We start from the raw sequence: 17,305 nt of genomic DNA, 5'->3' as shown, positions 1-17,305 counted from the left end.
TCCCATAAATCGCCTATAAATAGTCTCTGTTCATCCAGTTGATTCCCATGATTCTGTCTGAGACCTGAGAGCATGCTCTGTCCATGAGTGCTACATGTGAGAAATGTCAGAAGGTGATATTTCAGGAGTTACCATCTAATAAGAGATGGAGATTGCTAGATAAATACACTGTTTCTAGCCCCTCAATGGGACAGTTTTGAGGTGTGATCCTTACCTTTTTCTAAGTACCTCCAACAGGAAAGAGCTCTGTAGTCCATAGCAGTAATTGTTTAGCCATGCACACATTATTGGCTTTCTTCCCTTCACTATGTTTCTTGCTCAGTCCCTTACAAAATTTTTTCTTGAATCAATTCCCAAATATACCACATACACTAATATTATTGCTTTGGTTTGCTTTTGGGGGAACCCCTGATAGGACCTCTTATATCATATTCACCTGTTTAAAAATTGAGATGATCATAGGGTAAACTTTAATCTTCTCTTCGTACTGTAAGTAATATTATAAGTCATTAGCTGGAACATCAAGAGGAGGGGGTTAAAACACTGTGGTAAATAGAGAAACGGACTGAATTAAGATTATTGGTGCCCACGTGGTAATAATGATGGTCCATATGCTCTCAAGACAAAAAGACATTGAACAAAAAGGTAGTTTTGTTGGTAGTTCATGATATGAAGAGGGAACTAAAGGAGATTTGGCTAAACATTTTTTTAAAAATTTTTATTGGAGTTTAATTTGCCAACATATAGCATAACACCCAGTGCTCATCCCACCAAGTGCCCCCCTCAGTGCCCATCACCCAGTCACCCCAACCCCCCACCCACTTCCCCTTCCTCTACCCCTTGTTCATTTCCCAGAGTTAGGTGTCTCTCATATTTTGTCACCCTCACTGATATTTTCACTCATTTTCTCTCCTTTCCCTTTATTCCCTTTCACTAAATTTTTTATTCCCCAAATGAATGAGACCATTAAAATATTTGTCCTTTTCTGATCAACTTACTTCACTCAGCATAATACCCTCTAGGTCCCTCCACGTAGAAGCAAATAGTGGGTATTTGTCATTTCTAATGGCTGAGTAATATTCCATTGTATATATATACCACATCTTCTCTCAGTGTCCATCGAAAGGTGAATAGATTTGGCTAAACTTAAAGCCTATGGATTTTCTATGCTAGCTTGTCAGACCTTTTGAAAGGTAAGGATAAGAATGGGATGCAAGAAGCTGTTTTATGTCCTCATTAGAGAACTTGCTCAAATTGATGGGTTATGCTTCAAAACTTTCCAAAGTATCTCCTAATGACCTTTTTGGGGAAAAAAAAGTTCATAATGAGTTGCCACACTATACAGAAAATGAACTCCTTCCAAGGCCATCACTAGCAATGCTAGCTAATCAGTGGTAACTCTGAGAGTGGAATTATTTATTTACCCAATAAAAGGACTACATTTATGCAAATAAATAAAACCATGTATCAGATATTGATATGTTGATATAGTATTCCCTACTTCAGAATGATTTGTATATTTTGATCACTGATGAAGGCACAGATGAGCCTGCTTTTTCCTGAATCCATTGCTTAAGGAGATTAGATTCACACACACCTGCATATACTTCTCTACACCTATATGAGTTCTAATGGTAGTGTTTTAAAAACTTGAAATCTTGGTTAATAACATTTCATCATTTTAAGTAAAATGCATTATTCAAACCTCACATTTTCCATAACTTCTTATACAAGGTCTTCCCTGATTTTTTTTTCTAAAATCTAAATTAGTTGCTTTTCACAAGTGAAAATAAATCTTTTTCTATTGTATTACCATGGCTTAAATAACATTAAATTATATTTACTCAGTATTTTTATATCATCACTATATTGTGAGCTTTTTTTTGTGAGCTTTTTGACATCATGGAATATGTCTTTGTCACTGTTACACATCAAAAGATAAACTACCTCTTCGTATTACAGAAAGATATAAGAGATCTGTAAACAAGGAAGGATTACAAAAAAACAAGAAAGAATGATGAAAGGAAGGAAGACAATAAGAAAATATAAAAGAGAGAAATGGAAGAGATGATAGGAATTTATGAGATATGTTTATACTTTTCATTCAAGTTTTTCTCACATTTTGAGTTCTTTGGAGAATATAAATTCTTAAAAAAAAAAGAATATAAATTCTTTAGAAGAGATCCTTATTAGGTAAAAGTTTCACCAGCATAGACATAGTACAAGGAGTTTGCATCTTAAATGGGTAAATACACATTTTTCCTGTGTCATAGAACTTTTGGATCACTACTCGTTGTCAGACCTCAGAATACAAATCTGAGCAACCCGCATGCGGATCTCCTTGGTCTTCACACCATAGATAATGGGGTTAAGGGCAGGCGGCACAAGCAGATAGATAGTAGACAAGAGAATATGAACATAGGGTGATACATGTCCAAAACGGTGGCTGAAGAAGGAAAAAAAGGCAAGGATATAAAACTCCAGGAAGACAGCAATATGGGCAGTACAAGTATTGAATGCTTTGAGTCTTGCCTCTTTCTGGGGAAGACGAAAAACAGCCTGAAAAATCAAAATGTAGGAGATGAAGACAAAGATCATATCAAAACCTAGAATTGCAAAGGCTACAAAGAGCCCATATGATTTGTTAATATGGACATCTTCTGCAACCAGCTTGACCACAGCCATGTGTTCACAGTAGGAATGAACAATAACCACAGAATGGAAAAGTTGCAAGCGTTTAAGTAGAATGGGTAAAATTCCAACTAGCACCGTTGCCCGGATGGCCACCATCAGTACCATTTGAACTAGAAAGAGAGGTGTAAGAATGGATGTGTGTCTCAAGGGATCACAGATGGCAACATAGCGGTCAAAGGCCATGGCCAACAGGATACCAGATTCCATGCCCTGCAAGGCATGGATGAAGAAGAGCTGGGTGAGGCAAGCATCAAAAGCCATGGAGTAAGAGCCAAACCAGAAGATGGCCAACATCTTGGGAGCAATGGCTACACAGAGGCCTAGGTCAGTGGCTGCCAAAACTGCCAGGAAGATGTACATGGGTTGGTGAAGACGACGTTCTGTAGGGATGATGATTAACAAGAAGATGTTCCCCAGCAGAGCCACCAGGCACACTCCAAGGAAAGGAAATCCAATCCAAAACTGCACATGCTCTAGTCCAGGGATCCCAATCAGGGTCACTGTCTTTGGGTTCAAATATGACATGTTTATAGATCCCATCAGGTCAATAAATCCTTTCCTCACCACTGATCCTGATATCAATTCAGAGAAAAATTATAGATGAAAGGGAACAAGGAAATTTTTATCACTTCTTCTATAACATGTAAAACATGGATGAAAATGTGGTCACATGACTTTGAATCTTTGGTAATCAACTTAAGTCAGTATTAAATAGGATATTTCCTATTTTGAATATCTTTTCCCAGAGCCAATGTGAGTAATTGTGCATGAGAAAACTTGTAGAAATGGAATTTATGATTCTAAAAGCATTGATCTTGCTACATTCTGAAGTGTCCTCAGATGGTGCTACAGATGACAGCATCAACGTTTTTGTCTATATCCATCTCCAAATTCCAGGAACATTTCAGATTAGATGAAATCCTTTGGGGCACTTGAAGTCATATAATCCATTCTCAATCCTGTAGCCCTGTCCATTTTGTTAAAGCTCAGAATCTCCAGAAAGTGGCAGCCCTTCCCAGTCTTCTCATTTTCTCTGGTTTAGGGAGTAAAATACCTCCCTACAAATCTTAGAAAGTTATTCTCAGATGGGGGAGTGAAGGGATTTGTTCTCTCGGCAAATGTTGATTGAGTTGATTATGTACAGACCCATTATCCAGTTCTTGGAACTGAAGTGGAGGAGCTGTTCTTTTATCAGTAGAGGCAGAGTGCTCGCTTTGGTAGCATATATATATATCAGTAGAGGCAGAGCATATTTGACTTCCTGGGATAATTCTGGATAGTTAGCTTTCAAAGTGGATATGTAAGCAGGATGAGATAGATGGTGATGTAAGTACTCACAGATCTTAGAGGAGACAGAAAGTTGAGAAGACTGAAAGGAAGTCAATTGAATAAAGAAGTACCATAAATTAGAATAGGATGGTAACATACAAATACAGATGTATTGGAAAACCAGTGTAGCTTAAATGTTTCAATGTTTTAATGTTTTAAATGTTTTGATGACATTAATGTGTTTCAGATGCAAAAAGTCAATGAGCCACTATACTGTCCATAATGGAGCTTGACCTAAACCAAGGTGCTTTCATTCATTATACTGGTGTCAGTTGACCAATAAAATAATTTTCTACTTTTGATTACAGTATCCCACCTCACTCTCACCCCAAACTTCTGAAATTTTATAATTTACCTGCTCTCTCTCTTTATAAATTTATTCAGTAAACTCTGAGATAACTTTATGTACCTTTTTTTTTTTTACTTTTTCATTAACCATTCGAGTTTAAAGTCATCACAAAGTTTCATTTTGTTTTCCTTATGATTTTGTCATAGCCAAATTGTCAAATAGGGAATATCACTCTGACTAGGATTTTATGTATTTTTCTTTGAAGGGAAGCTGGAAGGATTACTGCTGTAAAATTATAGAAAAAAATAGGCTGGTTCATAGTCAGTAGGAATATGTATATGGATATAAGTAGGAAGTCCCTAATGCAGTAAAATCTAGAATACTAGTTGATTGAGAGTAGGAGATAGTTATATGATCTGTAGCTACATATATCAATGGACTATGACCAAGGGAATAAAGAGCTGTATATTAAAATAATTAGAAATTTTATGAAAAGAAATTCCCTATAATGCCTAAATAAATAAGATTAGGTGAGCAAGTGGATTCCCTAGAAATGATTGCTGATAAACATGAATATATCTTATTAAGGTGGCATGGGAAGATAAAGGCAGACTCTAAAGGAACTGTAAAAGATAATATGTCCTAGATATATTTATAAGTGTCTGACAATGTAAGGATAAATGTATATATACATTTGTATATCATATATATTTTATATAAATATATGGATGTCCAAATATATAATATATATATAGTAAAAATAAAATTTGAGGCATTTGGGTGGCTCAGTGGTTGAGTGTCTGCCTTTGGTTCAGGTCATGATCCCAGGGTCCTGGGATGGAATCCCACCTCAGGCTCCCCGCAGGGAGCCTGCTTCTCCCTCTGCCTATGTCTCTGCCTCTCTCGCTGTGTGTCTCATGAATATATAAATAAAATCTTTAAATAAAATAAAGTAAAATGTATATAGTACAATATATATTATATATAGTGCTTTATATATATTACTATATATAGGTAAATTTTTGCGTATAATGATGCTTTGGCATTTTACAAAACCCTTCTAGCCAGGGGATACCCACCCCTCTCAGGGTGGGCCAGTTAATTCTGAAAGATAACAAAGGGCCCAGTCAAGAGCATGCCTCTGATAGACAAACTAAGCAGTCCTCACCTCTTTTCTCTGGCCCTTTTATACCTGAAAGCAACATTCCTATGCCTTAATCATCATGGGGCTAAATACCAGGAAACTAGACCTATACTTCTACCTGAAGATCCACCAGAATTTTTCAAAGTAGCCAATTCTAAACTATTCATACCTCCCTGACTTCCTTTCCTATGGAGATCCCAATAAAGGCCACAGCATAAGCACCTAAAGGCTCTGCCCCACCCTCCCCACCTTCTGCTCTCCTCTGCTTCCTGATCACCCTGGTGATTTTCTGTGTGGCCATGTAAGGTATCTGTGTCTCCTGTCTGTAGGACCTATTGATATGATTACCTCTGTTTTCCTTAGCTCTCCTCCGTTTCTTTTTGTCACTGCTTCAGACTGATAACCTCACAAAAAGATTTTTTAAAAAACTATGTAAAATCATTGGATAGGAATTTAGAAATATGACATATCATCTATTGCTGGCTCAAGAACTAACCTTACATGGAATCTCACCCCAGTTCCTTAAGTTTACTCGACTATAAATGGGAGTAATAATAGCAGTTAACTCACTGAATTATTGGGAGGACTGTGTTACTTTATATGTGAAAAACTCAACACCAAGTATGGAAGAAAGTAGTCACTCAATGTTTGGTAGTTAGTGCCTTTCAGAACCTATAGAGAACTTCTTTAAAGTCAGACACATCACTGTCTTCTTGAAAAAGACAAAACAAAATGTAAAACAAAAATAGAGAAATGCGAAAATTTCCTGAAGAAAGAATTGATTAAAAATTCATGAGATGTTGAATTTTCTGGAGTGGAATGACCTTCCCCAATTGGATCCACAAGACTGGACATTTATGGAAGCAGATGAGATGACCACTGTTACAAAAGAAAAATAACTTTGCAATCAGGTGCAGACTTTGGTGGACCCATACATCTCACTGATTTAAATTGATTTGCCCACTTCACTGAGGAATAATCATGGTCTGCTTTAAAGTCTTATTAGGTCATTGAAAAACACATGAGTAGGAAAGCCAGTCTCTAATAGCCTCTAAGACCAGAGACGTATATCTTATGCAAGATATGCATATGCGTATGTTTTTCTATAATAATCAGATCAGAAAATGTTCATTCCTGGTCACTGAGTGAAATAGGAGTGACAAAGGAAAGATACCTTATATGGAGGCAGGGTAAAGTATAAGAGAGAAGAGACAAAAATATAAGATTTTGATGCCCCAAATAAAGAGAAAACTATATTTCAGGGAATGGGATATGAGCTGTAATTACAGTGGCTACAAGCCCAAATAGCAAAACTAGTAAAGGCAATAAATAGGATGGTCCTATCTTTGATCTTCTCTCCCACATCTTATAGGTTCTCCAGCTCCAACTGCACACACACACACACACACACACACACACACACACACCATTCCAAAACACAGAACTGTCGTCTTTTTGACAAACCAAGCAATGTTAGGACTACTTTGTAGACAGCATTTGAGTAGGAGCCTGAAAACCTTATTTTCCTTGCCCTGCATCAAATTAACTGGGATGTCAGTTCATAATTTCACTCACATGTGATTAAAAAGATGCTATTATCCTTGCATCTCTTCCACCTCTAAATGACTGGATCTAGTCCATCCCTCATATTATTGATAAATATACTTGGGTCAGAAAAAATAAAGTGACGTGCCAAAGGGAAAGCATGTTACTGAGAGATGCAAGATGTAATTCACTATCCTTTCCTTATGTCTTAAAATTTGTTGCAATTAGAAACACAGAGCCATACCCAGGTCCCAATGCATGGAGGAGTAACTCACTCTGAGAAACAGATAGCTGGGATCCCTGGGTGGCGCAGCGGTTTAGCGCCTGCCTTTGGCCCAGGGCGCGATCCTGGAGACTCGGGATCGAATCCCACGTCGGGCTCCTAGTGCATGGAGCCTGCTTCTCCCTCTGCCTGTGTCTCTGCCTCTCTCTCACTGTGTGCCTATCATAAGTAAATAAAAAAAATTAAAAAAAAAAAAAACAGCTGATAGAATGTGAGATCAATGGATGGAACAGTTTTTGTTTTTCCTGCCAGACTTTGGATTTGGAACTGTGGTGCTAATAGCTAAGTGTCTTTTATCATATGTCTTTAGCTGTTGCTTTTCTCGGCCTTTGAATCTGAGGGATCCCAGGGCAATTTTCAGACCTGGCCCTGGAGAGCTCATCACATTCTGAAACTCAGCTCTGTTTTGGAGAAGAAACTATCCCTTGCCTGAGGCACAAAGCCAGAAAGCACTGTTGCTGCACACAAAGTTATTTTCAAGTAATGAAAACAGGAAATCTCAAATTACAGGTCACTTTCAGATCATGGTAAATCTGAGATCATTAGAAATGTGAGGGAAAAAAAAACATCTAAGAAATGGAGGCACTTGGGTGGCTCAGTTGATTGCCTTTGGCAGAGGTCCTGAACTTGGGGTCCTGGGGTCCAGCCCTATGTGGGGCTTTGCATTCAGTGGAGAGTCTGCTTCCCTCTCAGCCCCTACCCCGTATTCTCTCAAATAAATAAGTAAAATATTTTTTAAAAATCTAAGAAATGGAAAATTTGTAAATTGAAGACAAAAGACAGCAATTTAGTTCACTTTCTGGCCTATGGCTAGACTTGTGGCTTAAAGGAACAGAAAAGATGTTTATCTTTATAAATACAATGTTACTACAGCTGAAAACAGTTTCCTCTTCTTTACTCTGTCAGCCTTAGACATAAAATAGCCAATTATCTTACTAGCAAAATAAATTTATTCAGGAATAGCAGAGGACCTTTGATTCAGGACAAGCAAACTATGGTAAACCATTGACAAGTTTGAAGAGACAAAGGGAAGGTTAGCTATTATTAATTTTTTAGGAGAAAATTGGGGAGGGTTGTTTTGAACAAAAGTTGTTGGAGAAGAACAAGAGTTCGAGGTTGTGATGGTTTCTCATTGGCTGAGAATGGAGTGTGTTGTTGCCACGTCAGGGAGAGATCTTCCTTCTTTCTCTTAAAAGTGGGAAATAAAATTCCTATGTGAAGTGTCCTCCCTTATTAAGATTTGTCTTCCTTCCATGCTGCATGTTTGATAATGTGGTGTTTATTATACCTAAGGTCATGTAACACTATATTGTGTAAATGAAATTTGCCAAGAGAGTAGAATTTCAATGTCCTCAACAACAACAACAAGAAAGTGTATATCTGAGATGATAGATGTGTATTAATTTGATGGGCAAAATCCTTTCACAACATATACATATATCAAATCATCATGTTGTACATCACATTGTACTTACAATTTCATTTGCAAATTATACCTCAACCAATCTGGGAAAATGTAAAAAAAGAAAATTGTTCTAGAAGATGTTCGACTGGGTATGAGCCAACTCCCTAACTATAACCACCAGGTTGATGTCTCAGTTGTTGGGTATATGATCAGACTTCTGGGATTGTGTAAGTAATCTATGGCAGTATATCTCAGAAAAAAATATACTCAATATTTACTAGAAGTAAAATAGATGGGTAAAATATTTTCATATATTTTATGTCCTTATTTTCCCCCTACCAGACCTGTGGCCAAGTTTCCACAAATTTGACTTTTAAGTTTATTGCATTTGTTTTCCTTCTTACTCACCTTTTAAATTCTGTTCTGCAAATATCATCTTTATTTTGTCTCCATGATATCTTCTTCTTCCTTAATTTTCATTTTCTCTTTATGAATTACTTCATGGTCAGTTCTCCATCAACTGCATCTTCTTCTGTATCTTCAAGTAATTCTTCTCTATTTGTTCCTTCCTTAAACAGGCAAGTCTATCCAACTCTTATAGAAGAAAATAACCTCTTTGGAAACTAAAAGGTCTCCAGAGAATAAAAGTTTTCATTTCCCAATTGCTCTTGTTTTCATCACAGCATTATATTGTCTCCTTTCTAGTAAATATTCTACCTTACTTTGTTAAAGGCATCATGTTTATATTAGCAACCTGAGCAAGTACTTCCTTGTCTCCACAGAAGTTAACATGCTCATATTTTTTTACATGGATAACACCTAAATTTGAAATTATTTATTATGTTTATTTTATGCCCACATTGTCAAATGCTTCACTTTTTAATTCTCTCACCATTCCTTCATTTGTGAATTAATTTTCAAAATATATGTTAGGTTCTCCTAGTGCTGAGGGTTAAAACTGTAGGAACAACTCTTCTGAATCTCTCTCTTTTTGAATCATATGTGGGTGTACACACATGTGTAAATAAGAATATACACAGGGATTAGAGCACATGTAAGTTGCAATAGTGTGTTCCAGTATAGGTAAGTAAGGGCCTCATGGATATTGGCTATGGTGTTGCAGTCAAGGAAAAGAAAATCCAAAGACACTGAAGTTGAACATACTAAGTGTAGGTAACTGGAAAGGAGTAAGCAAGAATAAGCTTATAAAAGACAATTTCTTTTTTTTTTTTCAGATTTTATTTATTTACTCATGAGAGATACAGAAAGAAAGGCAGAGACACAGGCAGAGAGAGAAGCAGGCTCCATGCAGGGAACCTAATGGAGGACTTGATCCCAGGCACTATGGATCACAACCTGAGTCAAAGGTAAATGCTCGACCACTGAGCCACCCAACTGTCCCGAGAGATAATTTCTGAAAGATCATAGTGGTACAGAGAATATATGCCCTTGTAGCAATTGTAACACTTAGGTTCAAGAGAGAGGGAGGGACGGAGGAACGGAGGGAAGGAGGGAGGGAGAGAAATTTAGGGTGGTTTTCTAGTAGAGGAGTATTAATGTTCTGAACTGTATTTAAGTAAGATGTCTGGCTATTCCTTTGGTAATTAGCCTAAATGGAAAATGGTTGGGACAGGGAACAATGTATAATCTGTATCAATTAACACAGACTACATAATGTTGTAATAATATAAATTCCCTAAACCTCAGGAACTCATAATAACAAAAGTATATTCTTGCTTATGTGTCAGTTTTGCCACTTTAACCTGAGGTTTCAGCTAAAAGTGGAGCCCCTTTGTGAACCCCTGCTATTGTTCTGTCACTGAGAAAAAGACACTATGAAAGTAAATAATGAATTTTAAATCATTAGTTCACAAGTGACACAAGTCTATTTACATCTCCTTGACAAAAGAAAGTCACATGATGTGATTAATATGGAATAATAATGCTCACAATAGTCCTCACAGGGAGAGGACAAATATGGATGACATTATTTGGAAAGTTTAGTAAACATTAGGAAATGATAATACAACGTTCTACATTGTGACTGCAAATGTCCAGAGAAAACGAATGGTTTGTAGTAGGTAGTATATGAGGTGGCAAGAAGAACTTGCTCTGGATATTTTAATAAGAGATTTAACCAGAAGGAAAAATTCCTATCAATATGTGCAGAAAAAGAGGTTTAAAAGTTCTGTACACAACCTTCATTAAAAAAAATAAATATCCAGTAATTAGCAAGGTAGGAGTATCATTCACATCAACCCACAAGTTTAATTTTCATAGTGGATAGCCAATTAGAAATATAGCTGGCCAATAGCCCTTGGCATCTCAGCTCTTAAAAATACTTTCATGTTTGACTTTAGGAGAGCTTAGTATTTATACTGGTCTGTGCTTTCTTACCCTACTTCTGTCAACAATATCAGAGTCAGATGAACTTCTGTTTGCTCATCTTGTCCTATGGTATTGTTTTCTTCTTTAGCAGATGTCAAAGAGAATATATATTTGTCAGCTCTATAGGTGAGGACTGTTGTGGGAACTAACACTGAAGATGAATGGCCGACTGGTCCTATTTGCATATTGTGTTCCCAGTACATGTACCAACAACTTTATTTATTATTTTCCATGCAAGTTGTGCTGGTTAATGAATGATTGCCTCTCAGCTCCAAGTTCACTTTTTGCCTTCTCTGTGAAAATACACCTTGGCCCTCTGAGTACTTTTACTCTCTGAGCTGGTTGCAATGCTGAACTTTGTCAATGGAGGGCACTGGTAAGGCACTGCAAGAGGAGAGGGTTTTGCTTCCTGGTTCCTAGTGGCTGGTCAGTCCATAGACTCCGTGCATTTTGTATGCCATCTCTAGTCTACAGTGGGCTTCTGCAACTCTTGCAAATTTTCTAGGGCCCAAAGCTGTAGTAAATGAAGCAAGCAGCATCCAGTGGCTAGCGGTCCTTCAGAAACCCATGAACAGCTTTTTCTGGCATCTTGGAAGGTGGATTTCTGGCAAGTTCCACTGGAGCAGTATCACAGCCACTTTCCTGTCTTTCAGTAATCCAAGGCTGTTCCTTTTCTAATGAGGCCTGGTTTGCAGACCTGAGTTTTATAGTTTTTTTCTGTAATGCTTAGGTCTATGATTCATCTTAAGTTAATTTTGCTCTGGAATATAGGTAGTCATCAAAGTTCATTTTCTCATACAATTATTTAGTTGTTACAGCTTTCCATTTCAGGAAGACTTTCTAATTCCCATTGCATTGCTTACATATCATCTTCAAAAATCAATTGACCATATATGTATGACTTTATCTCAGTGTTTGATGGGTAACATAGAAATATAATGAATATTAGTCTTATTCTTAATTGAACAAATGAAAACACAGAATATCAAAATGTATGGAATACAAAAAAAAAAGCAATGGTTAAAATAAATCCATACATGAAAATACATTTATTCCAAAAGGGAAAAGCTTGAAACCAATAATCAAAGCTTCCTTAATGAAGGAGTAAAAAGAACTGCAAATGAAACACAAAAGAAAGTAAAGGAAGGAAATGATAAAGATTGGATTAGAAGTCAAATGCATTACAGTTAAAGAACAAGTGTCATCACTGTTAATTTGGATGACTTTTATGTCAACCTAGCTGTGGTTTTGAAAATAAAAGCCTTTAAGATAGAGCTTGTGAATTCCCAACGATTAATACACAGAGTCCAAACTCCATCTCTACGAAACGAAAGTATTGTCTACATGACCACAAACATTTGATAGATCACTGGTGGGATATATGACTCAGAAGAAAAATCTGTGCCACACGCTTACGAATTACCTTGTTTTTTACACCATAGACAATAGGGTTGAGTGCAGGTGGCACAAGGAGGTAGATAGTAGACAGAAGAATGTGGGTAGGGGGAGCAACATGTCCAAAACGGTGGCTGAAGAAGGAGAAGAAGGCAAGAATATAAAACTCAAGAAAAACAAAAATATGAGCTGTACATGTGTTAAATGCTTTGAGCCGTGCCTCCTTTTGGCGTAGATGAAAAACTGCCTGGAAAATAAGGATATAGGAAATGAGGATAAAAATCATGTCAAATCCCAGTATGGTAAAACCCACAAAAAGACCACATGCTTTATTGACTTGGGCATCTTCTGCAGCTAGCTTGACTACAGCCATGTGCTCACAGTAAGAGTGAGCAATCACAATGGAATGAAAAACATGCAATCTTTTGATTAGAATGGGTAACAGACCAACCAGCACTGTAGCTCGAATTGCCACTATTACTATCATGCGACACAGAATGGAAGATGTGAGGATGGATGTGTGTCTCAGTGGATCACAGATGGCAACATAGCGGTCAAAAGCCATGGCCAACAGAATGCCAGACTCCATGCACTGCAAGGCATGAATGAAGAACAACTGGGTTAGGCAGGTGTCAAAGGCCATGGAGCAAGATCTGAACCAGAAGATGGCCAACATCTTGGGAGCAATGGCTGCACAGAGTCCTATGTCGGTGGCTGCCAGCACTGCCAGGAAGATGTACATGGGCTGATGCAGGCTGTGTTCTGTAGGAATGATGATTAGTAAAACGATATTTCCCAAAAGAGCCACTAGGCACACAGCAAGGAAAGGAAACCCAATCCAAAACTGCACATGTTCTAGTCCAGGAATTCCAATCAAGATTACTGTTTCGGGGTTCAAATATGATGTATTGATAGATGCCATGGAGGTTGGTATTGTCTTCTTGCTGCAGGTTCTGACACCTTCAGAAGAAAATTTGAGTGAGAAGTGGAAAGGCTTCATCCTTTACTATCATTCTACTATACTGAGCATTGGACGGGTAAGTTCAGGTCTTAGGACGGCAGATGGCCAGAATGTTATGATGAAGTTCAAAAGTACATGTTTGAATGGCAGAAGCAAACAATCCTGTAGACCATACCAGAGCTAAAAAATGGGAAAATTTTGGAATCCCTGCCTTAACTCTTGTGGAAATGAAAACCATGAAACTGAGAAGACTGATTTTATATTTCTTAAGTTCTAGCCCCGTTTGCCTGAAAAGCCATCATTAGGTGTTCCTTCTTTACCTAGAGGCAAACTCAAATTCATTGCAGTTGGAAATTCTTCTGGTGTTGATGCCCAGAAGAAATCCTATTTATGTCACCGTGTGTGCATTAGTTTATATCCTATGAGAGCCTTCAGTTTTAACCACATTACTCCTGGTGTAAGGGAGGGCATTATTTATCTCAGAGTTGTTGGCATTGGTTCTCAAAGAGATTTGTTAGAAGAGTTTGTCTTCCTTATATTTTTTTATCAAATATTTATTTTTATTTATCAGAATATTGAACAAACTACTGATTTTCAGGGCACAAAAAGTGGACCTTAGAGGAAATTTGAAGAGGGCGTTTGTCTTACAGATATGGCCAGATGAAATTCATTCTCTAAATAATTAGTGCTCACTTATTTAGGTAGATTTGTGGATTAGGAAGTATGAAATAGGAGGAAAGAGAAGATTGCAGAGGTACCAAATTCAAGAAGAATGTACAGTTTAAAATAGGATGGTGTATTAAAAAGAAAAAAAAAGCAGAATCTGGTTAGTTTAGACCTGCTCTGAAGCTAGGTTACCATAATTATATTTTCTTCCCAGTGGTTAAATATCAGCAGATCATTAAACTCCTTGAGCTTTTGTTAAGATTACATATCCTATTTTGCATGGTAGACTCCTTACTTTTGCTTTTTGATATTTTTATGCTGTACAATGAGTGATTAGCTATGATTTGGATCCCGAAGCACCTTTAAGTACAATGCCCAGCTCTTAATACCTCCCTAGTCCTACAGTCTTTCCAGATTTGACTCATTTTCCTTTTAGGGGAATTCAAATCAATTTGACAAAACCTTTCTTTTTTCTCCCTTTGGTCTCAGTTTCATTAATTGCTCCCTAATATTTTAAACGTTTCACATTTTGCTTTATTCTGTCCATGCCTCAACACTGATCCCAGTGCTCCCACAGAGATTTCCTCAGATCTGAACTTCCATACATGCTGGAAAAAAGAAATCCTTTATGAAGTAGTAGAAGTCTCTATTTCTTTTTTTCTCTCAATGCCAATTTCTTGAAAAATATCAGATAAGTAGCTGTTTCGTGGTCCCATGGAATACATGTATGTGGGTATAAAAAGGAGTTTTTGGTGAGATAATTCTTATATGAAAGAAAAAAAAATAATGGAAGGACATATCTCATTACCAGTGATGCTGCAACAATACTAATAAGTGGACTACAGTCACAATAGATAACTGTGAAAGCAATAAACATTGTTGTGAAAAATAATTTCCATTGACACCTCCCTGTGGTATCCGGGAGTATGTCATGGTGAAAATAGTGAAATATGTGAACATTATTGCTAATACTTATGTGCACAAGTTGCCAGAAATAATAGAAGCTGAGAGGGAAAAAGATCTTATAAGTTAGAAACATCAGCATTTCCTTAAAAATCATTCAGAATGGATAAAGAAGATGTGGTATATGTATATAATGAAATATTACTCAGCCATTAAAAAGAATGAAATTTTGCCATTTGCAACAATGTGAATGAAGCTACAGAGCATTTTGCTAAGCGAGATAAGTCAGAGAAAGACAAATACCATATGATTTCCCTCATATGTGGAATTTAAGAAACAAAACCAATGATCATAGGGGAAAAAAAAGTGAGAGAAACCAAGTTCTCTTAACTACAGAGAATTGATGGTTACCAGAGGGGAGGTAGGTGGAAGAGATGGGTTAAGTAGGTGATGGGGAGTAAGGAGAGTGCTTGCTGTGATGAGCAACAGGTGTTGTACAGAAGTGTTGAATCACTACATTGTACACCTGAAACTAACATTACACTGTATGTTAACTAACTGGAATTGAAATAAAAACTTTTAAAAAACATTCAGTGATTGATAGAAAGCAAATATAAATGTTATACTTTACTTACTTGATGAGAACTCCTTTATCATATTACTTTTCTTGTGTGATATTGTGACTTATAATAAGAAATATATATTTAGTCTCCATCCCCTTTCCTGGCACTGGGCTTCTAAAACTCTTGTCATTTTCTAAGTGATAAGAGCAATGGGACCATCTTTTGTTGTAATAGTTGATCTTTTGTCCTCAGTTCTTGAAATAGCCCCAGAGCAATAAAGGTAAAAGGAGTGTCTTTTATTATTCCTATTAAGCACCTTTTAACCACACCTGAGTTTGTGTTAATAAGGAGATTTTTGGAAAGCCTACTAGATAACCACAAGATGGGGCTAGTTGCCATAGTAACGAAACTTGTGATTAGTGGTTGAAACTTTCAGTCCTTCCCTGAACTTCTGGAGAAGTAGGGGGGGCTGGAGACTGACTCAATCACTGATGATTTAATCAACCACCTTCTGTTTGAAGCTTCCATAAAAATCCCTAAGGTATGAGGTCTGGGAACTTCCAGTTTGCTGAACATGTAGAGTTTATGAGAGTGTGACATGCCCAGAGAGGTTATGTAAGCTCCATACTCCTTCCCATAGCTGGCCCTATGCAAAATCTTCCATCTGGCTGTTAAGTATACCATTTACCTGAGTTCTGTAAGTCACTTTAACAAATTATTAACTCAAAAAAAAAAAAACAAATTATTAAACTCGAGAAGGAGGTTATGGGAACCCCAGATTTTGTAGCCAAACTGGACATAAGTTCCCAGTATCCCAGTAGCCTAAGAGTCCACTACTTTTAGGTAATCTAAAGTTAGTCTCTGAGATGGAAGGCAGTCTTACAGGACTGAGCTCTTAACCTGAGAAATCTGATGCTAATTTCAGGTAGTGTCAGAATTGAATTGAATATATAGGACACCCAACTGGTGTCTGCAGAAAATTGGAGAATTACTTATATGGAATCCCCTACCACTGCCACTGCAAACATGCACATCTAGTGTGAGAAGTGCTGGTGTGATTGTAGAGAGAAAAACAATGTGTATGTTTTCCTTTCACCTAGTATTCAGCAAGTAGTTAAAATCAAGGACCAGAAAGTCAGATGACCTGTCTACCTATTCTGGATCCTTTACCATTTATGGACTCTTGCTAAAGAGCCATACTTATTACTCACAGTTTACTTATAAGTTAAGGACGCTAGCCTCATTTGGCTCAGTGTTAAACGAGCTCATATCGTATCAGGAATAATTCAAATGCTCGAAATATGATAGCTAATAAAAAGTCTAGTATTTTTGTCACAGGCAGAAACAGGCTGTGGAATAGAGAAGAGAAGTTAAACAAAACACAGAGATATGAAAATTTTCTCATAATAGAAATGAAAACTCCACGAAAAAAGGAAATTTCTAGACTCTAAGAGCTTTCTTCCATCATCTCATATTAAGATTGGTCATTACTTCAAGTAGTCATCAAATAACACAATTGAAATAATAAAATGATAATCTAACTAGTTTACAGACTTTTTCTGCAATTAAAGTCATATGATTTTAAGTATTTAAGTATTATAAGTATTTGAAATACTTGTAATAATTACTTCCTCTTCACTGGATTTGTGTACATGGAACAAAAGTGGGAAAAATGAATGCATCTAGATTTCATTAAGTCCAATTTCTATGAAAGACAACAAGTCATGAGCTCGATTATCC

General features: G+C 36.9%; 2 protein-coding genes across 2 annotated transcripts; both read right to left on the bottom strand.

The window, feature by feature from the left end:
- Positions 1-2,286: 2,286 nt before the first annotated feature.
- On the bottom strand, positions 2,287-3,234 carry LOC112667866 (olfactory receptor 52A1-like). Its single transcript, XM_025459923.1, has one exon. The coding sequence runs from the start codon at positions 3,232-3,234 to the stop codon at positions 2,287-2,289; it is 948 nt and encodes a 315-aa protein (XP_025315708.1).
- Positions 3,235-12,443: 9,209 nt separating this feature from the next.
- Positions 12,444-13,394, bottom strand: LOC112667865 (olfactory receptor 52A1-like). The gene has a single exon (XM_025459922.1). The coding sequence runs from the start codon at positions 13,392-13,394 to the stop codon at positions 12,444-12,446; it is 951 nt and encodes a 316-aa protein (XP_025315707.1).
- Positions 13,395-17,305: the final 3,911 nt, after the last annotated feature.

This window comes from Canis lupus, chromosome 21 (assembly GCF_003254725.2).
Source record: "Canis lupus dingo isolate Sandy chromosome 21, ASM325472v2, whole genome shotgun sequence".
NCBI lineage: Eukaryota > Metazoa > Chordata > Mammalia > Carnivora > Canidae > Canis > Canis lupus.
The sequence above is the reverse complement of the archived record's forward strand: the minus strand, read 5'-3'. Positions and strand labels throughout refer to the sequence as shown.

Coding starts and splice junctions, on each gene's coding strand:
- LOC112667866 (XM_025459923.1), bottom strand. CDS start 3,234: ATGGGATCTATAAACATGTCATATTTGAACCCAAAGACAGTGACCCTG.
- LOC112667865 (XM_025459922.1), bottom strand. CDS start 13,394: ATGGCATCTATCAATACATCATATTTGAACCCCGAAACAGTAATCTTG.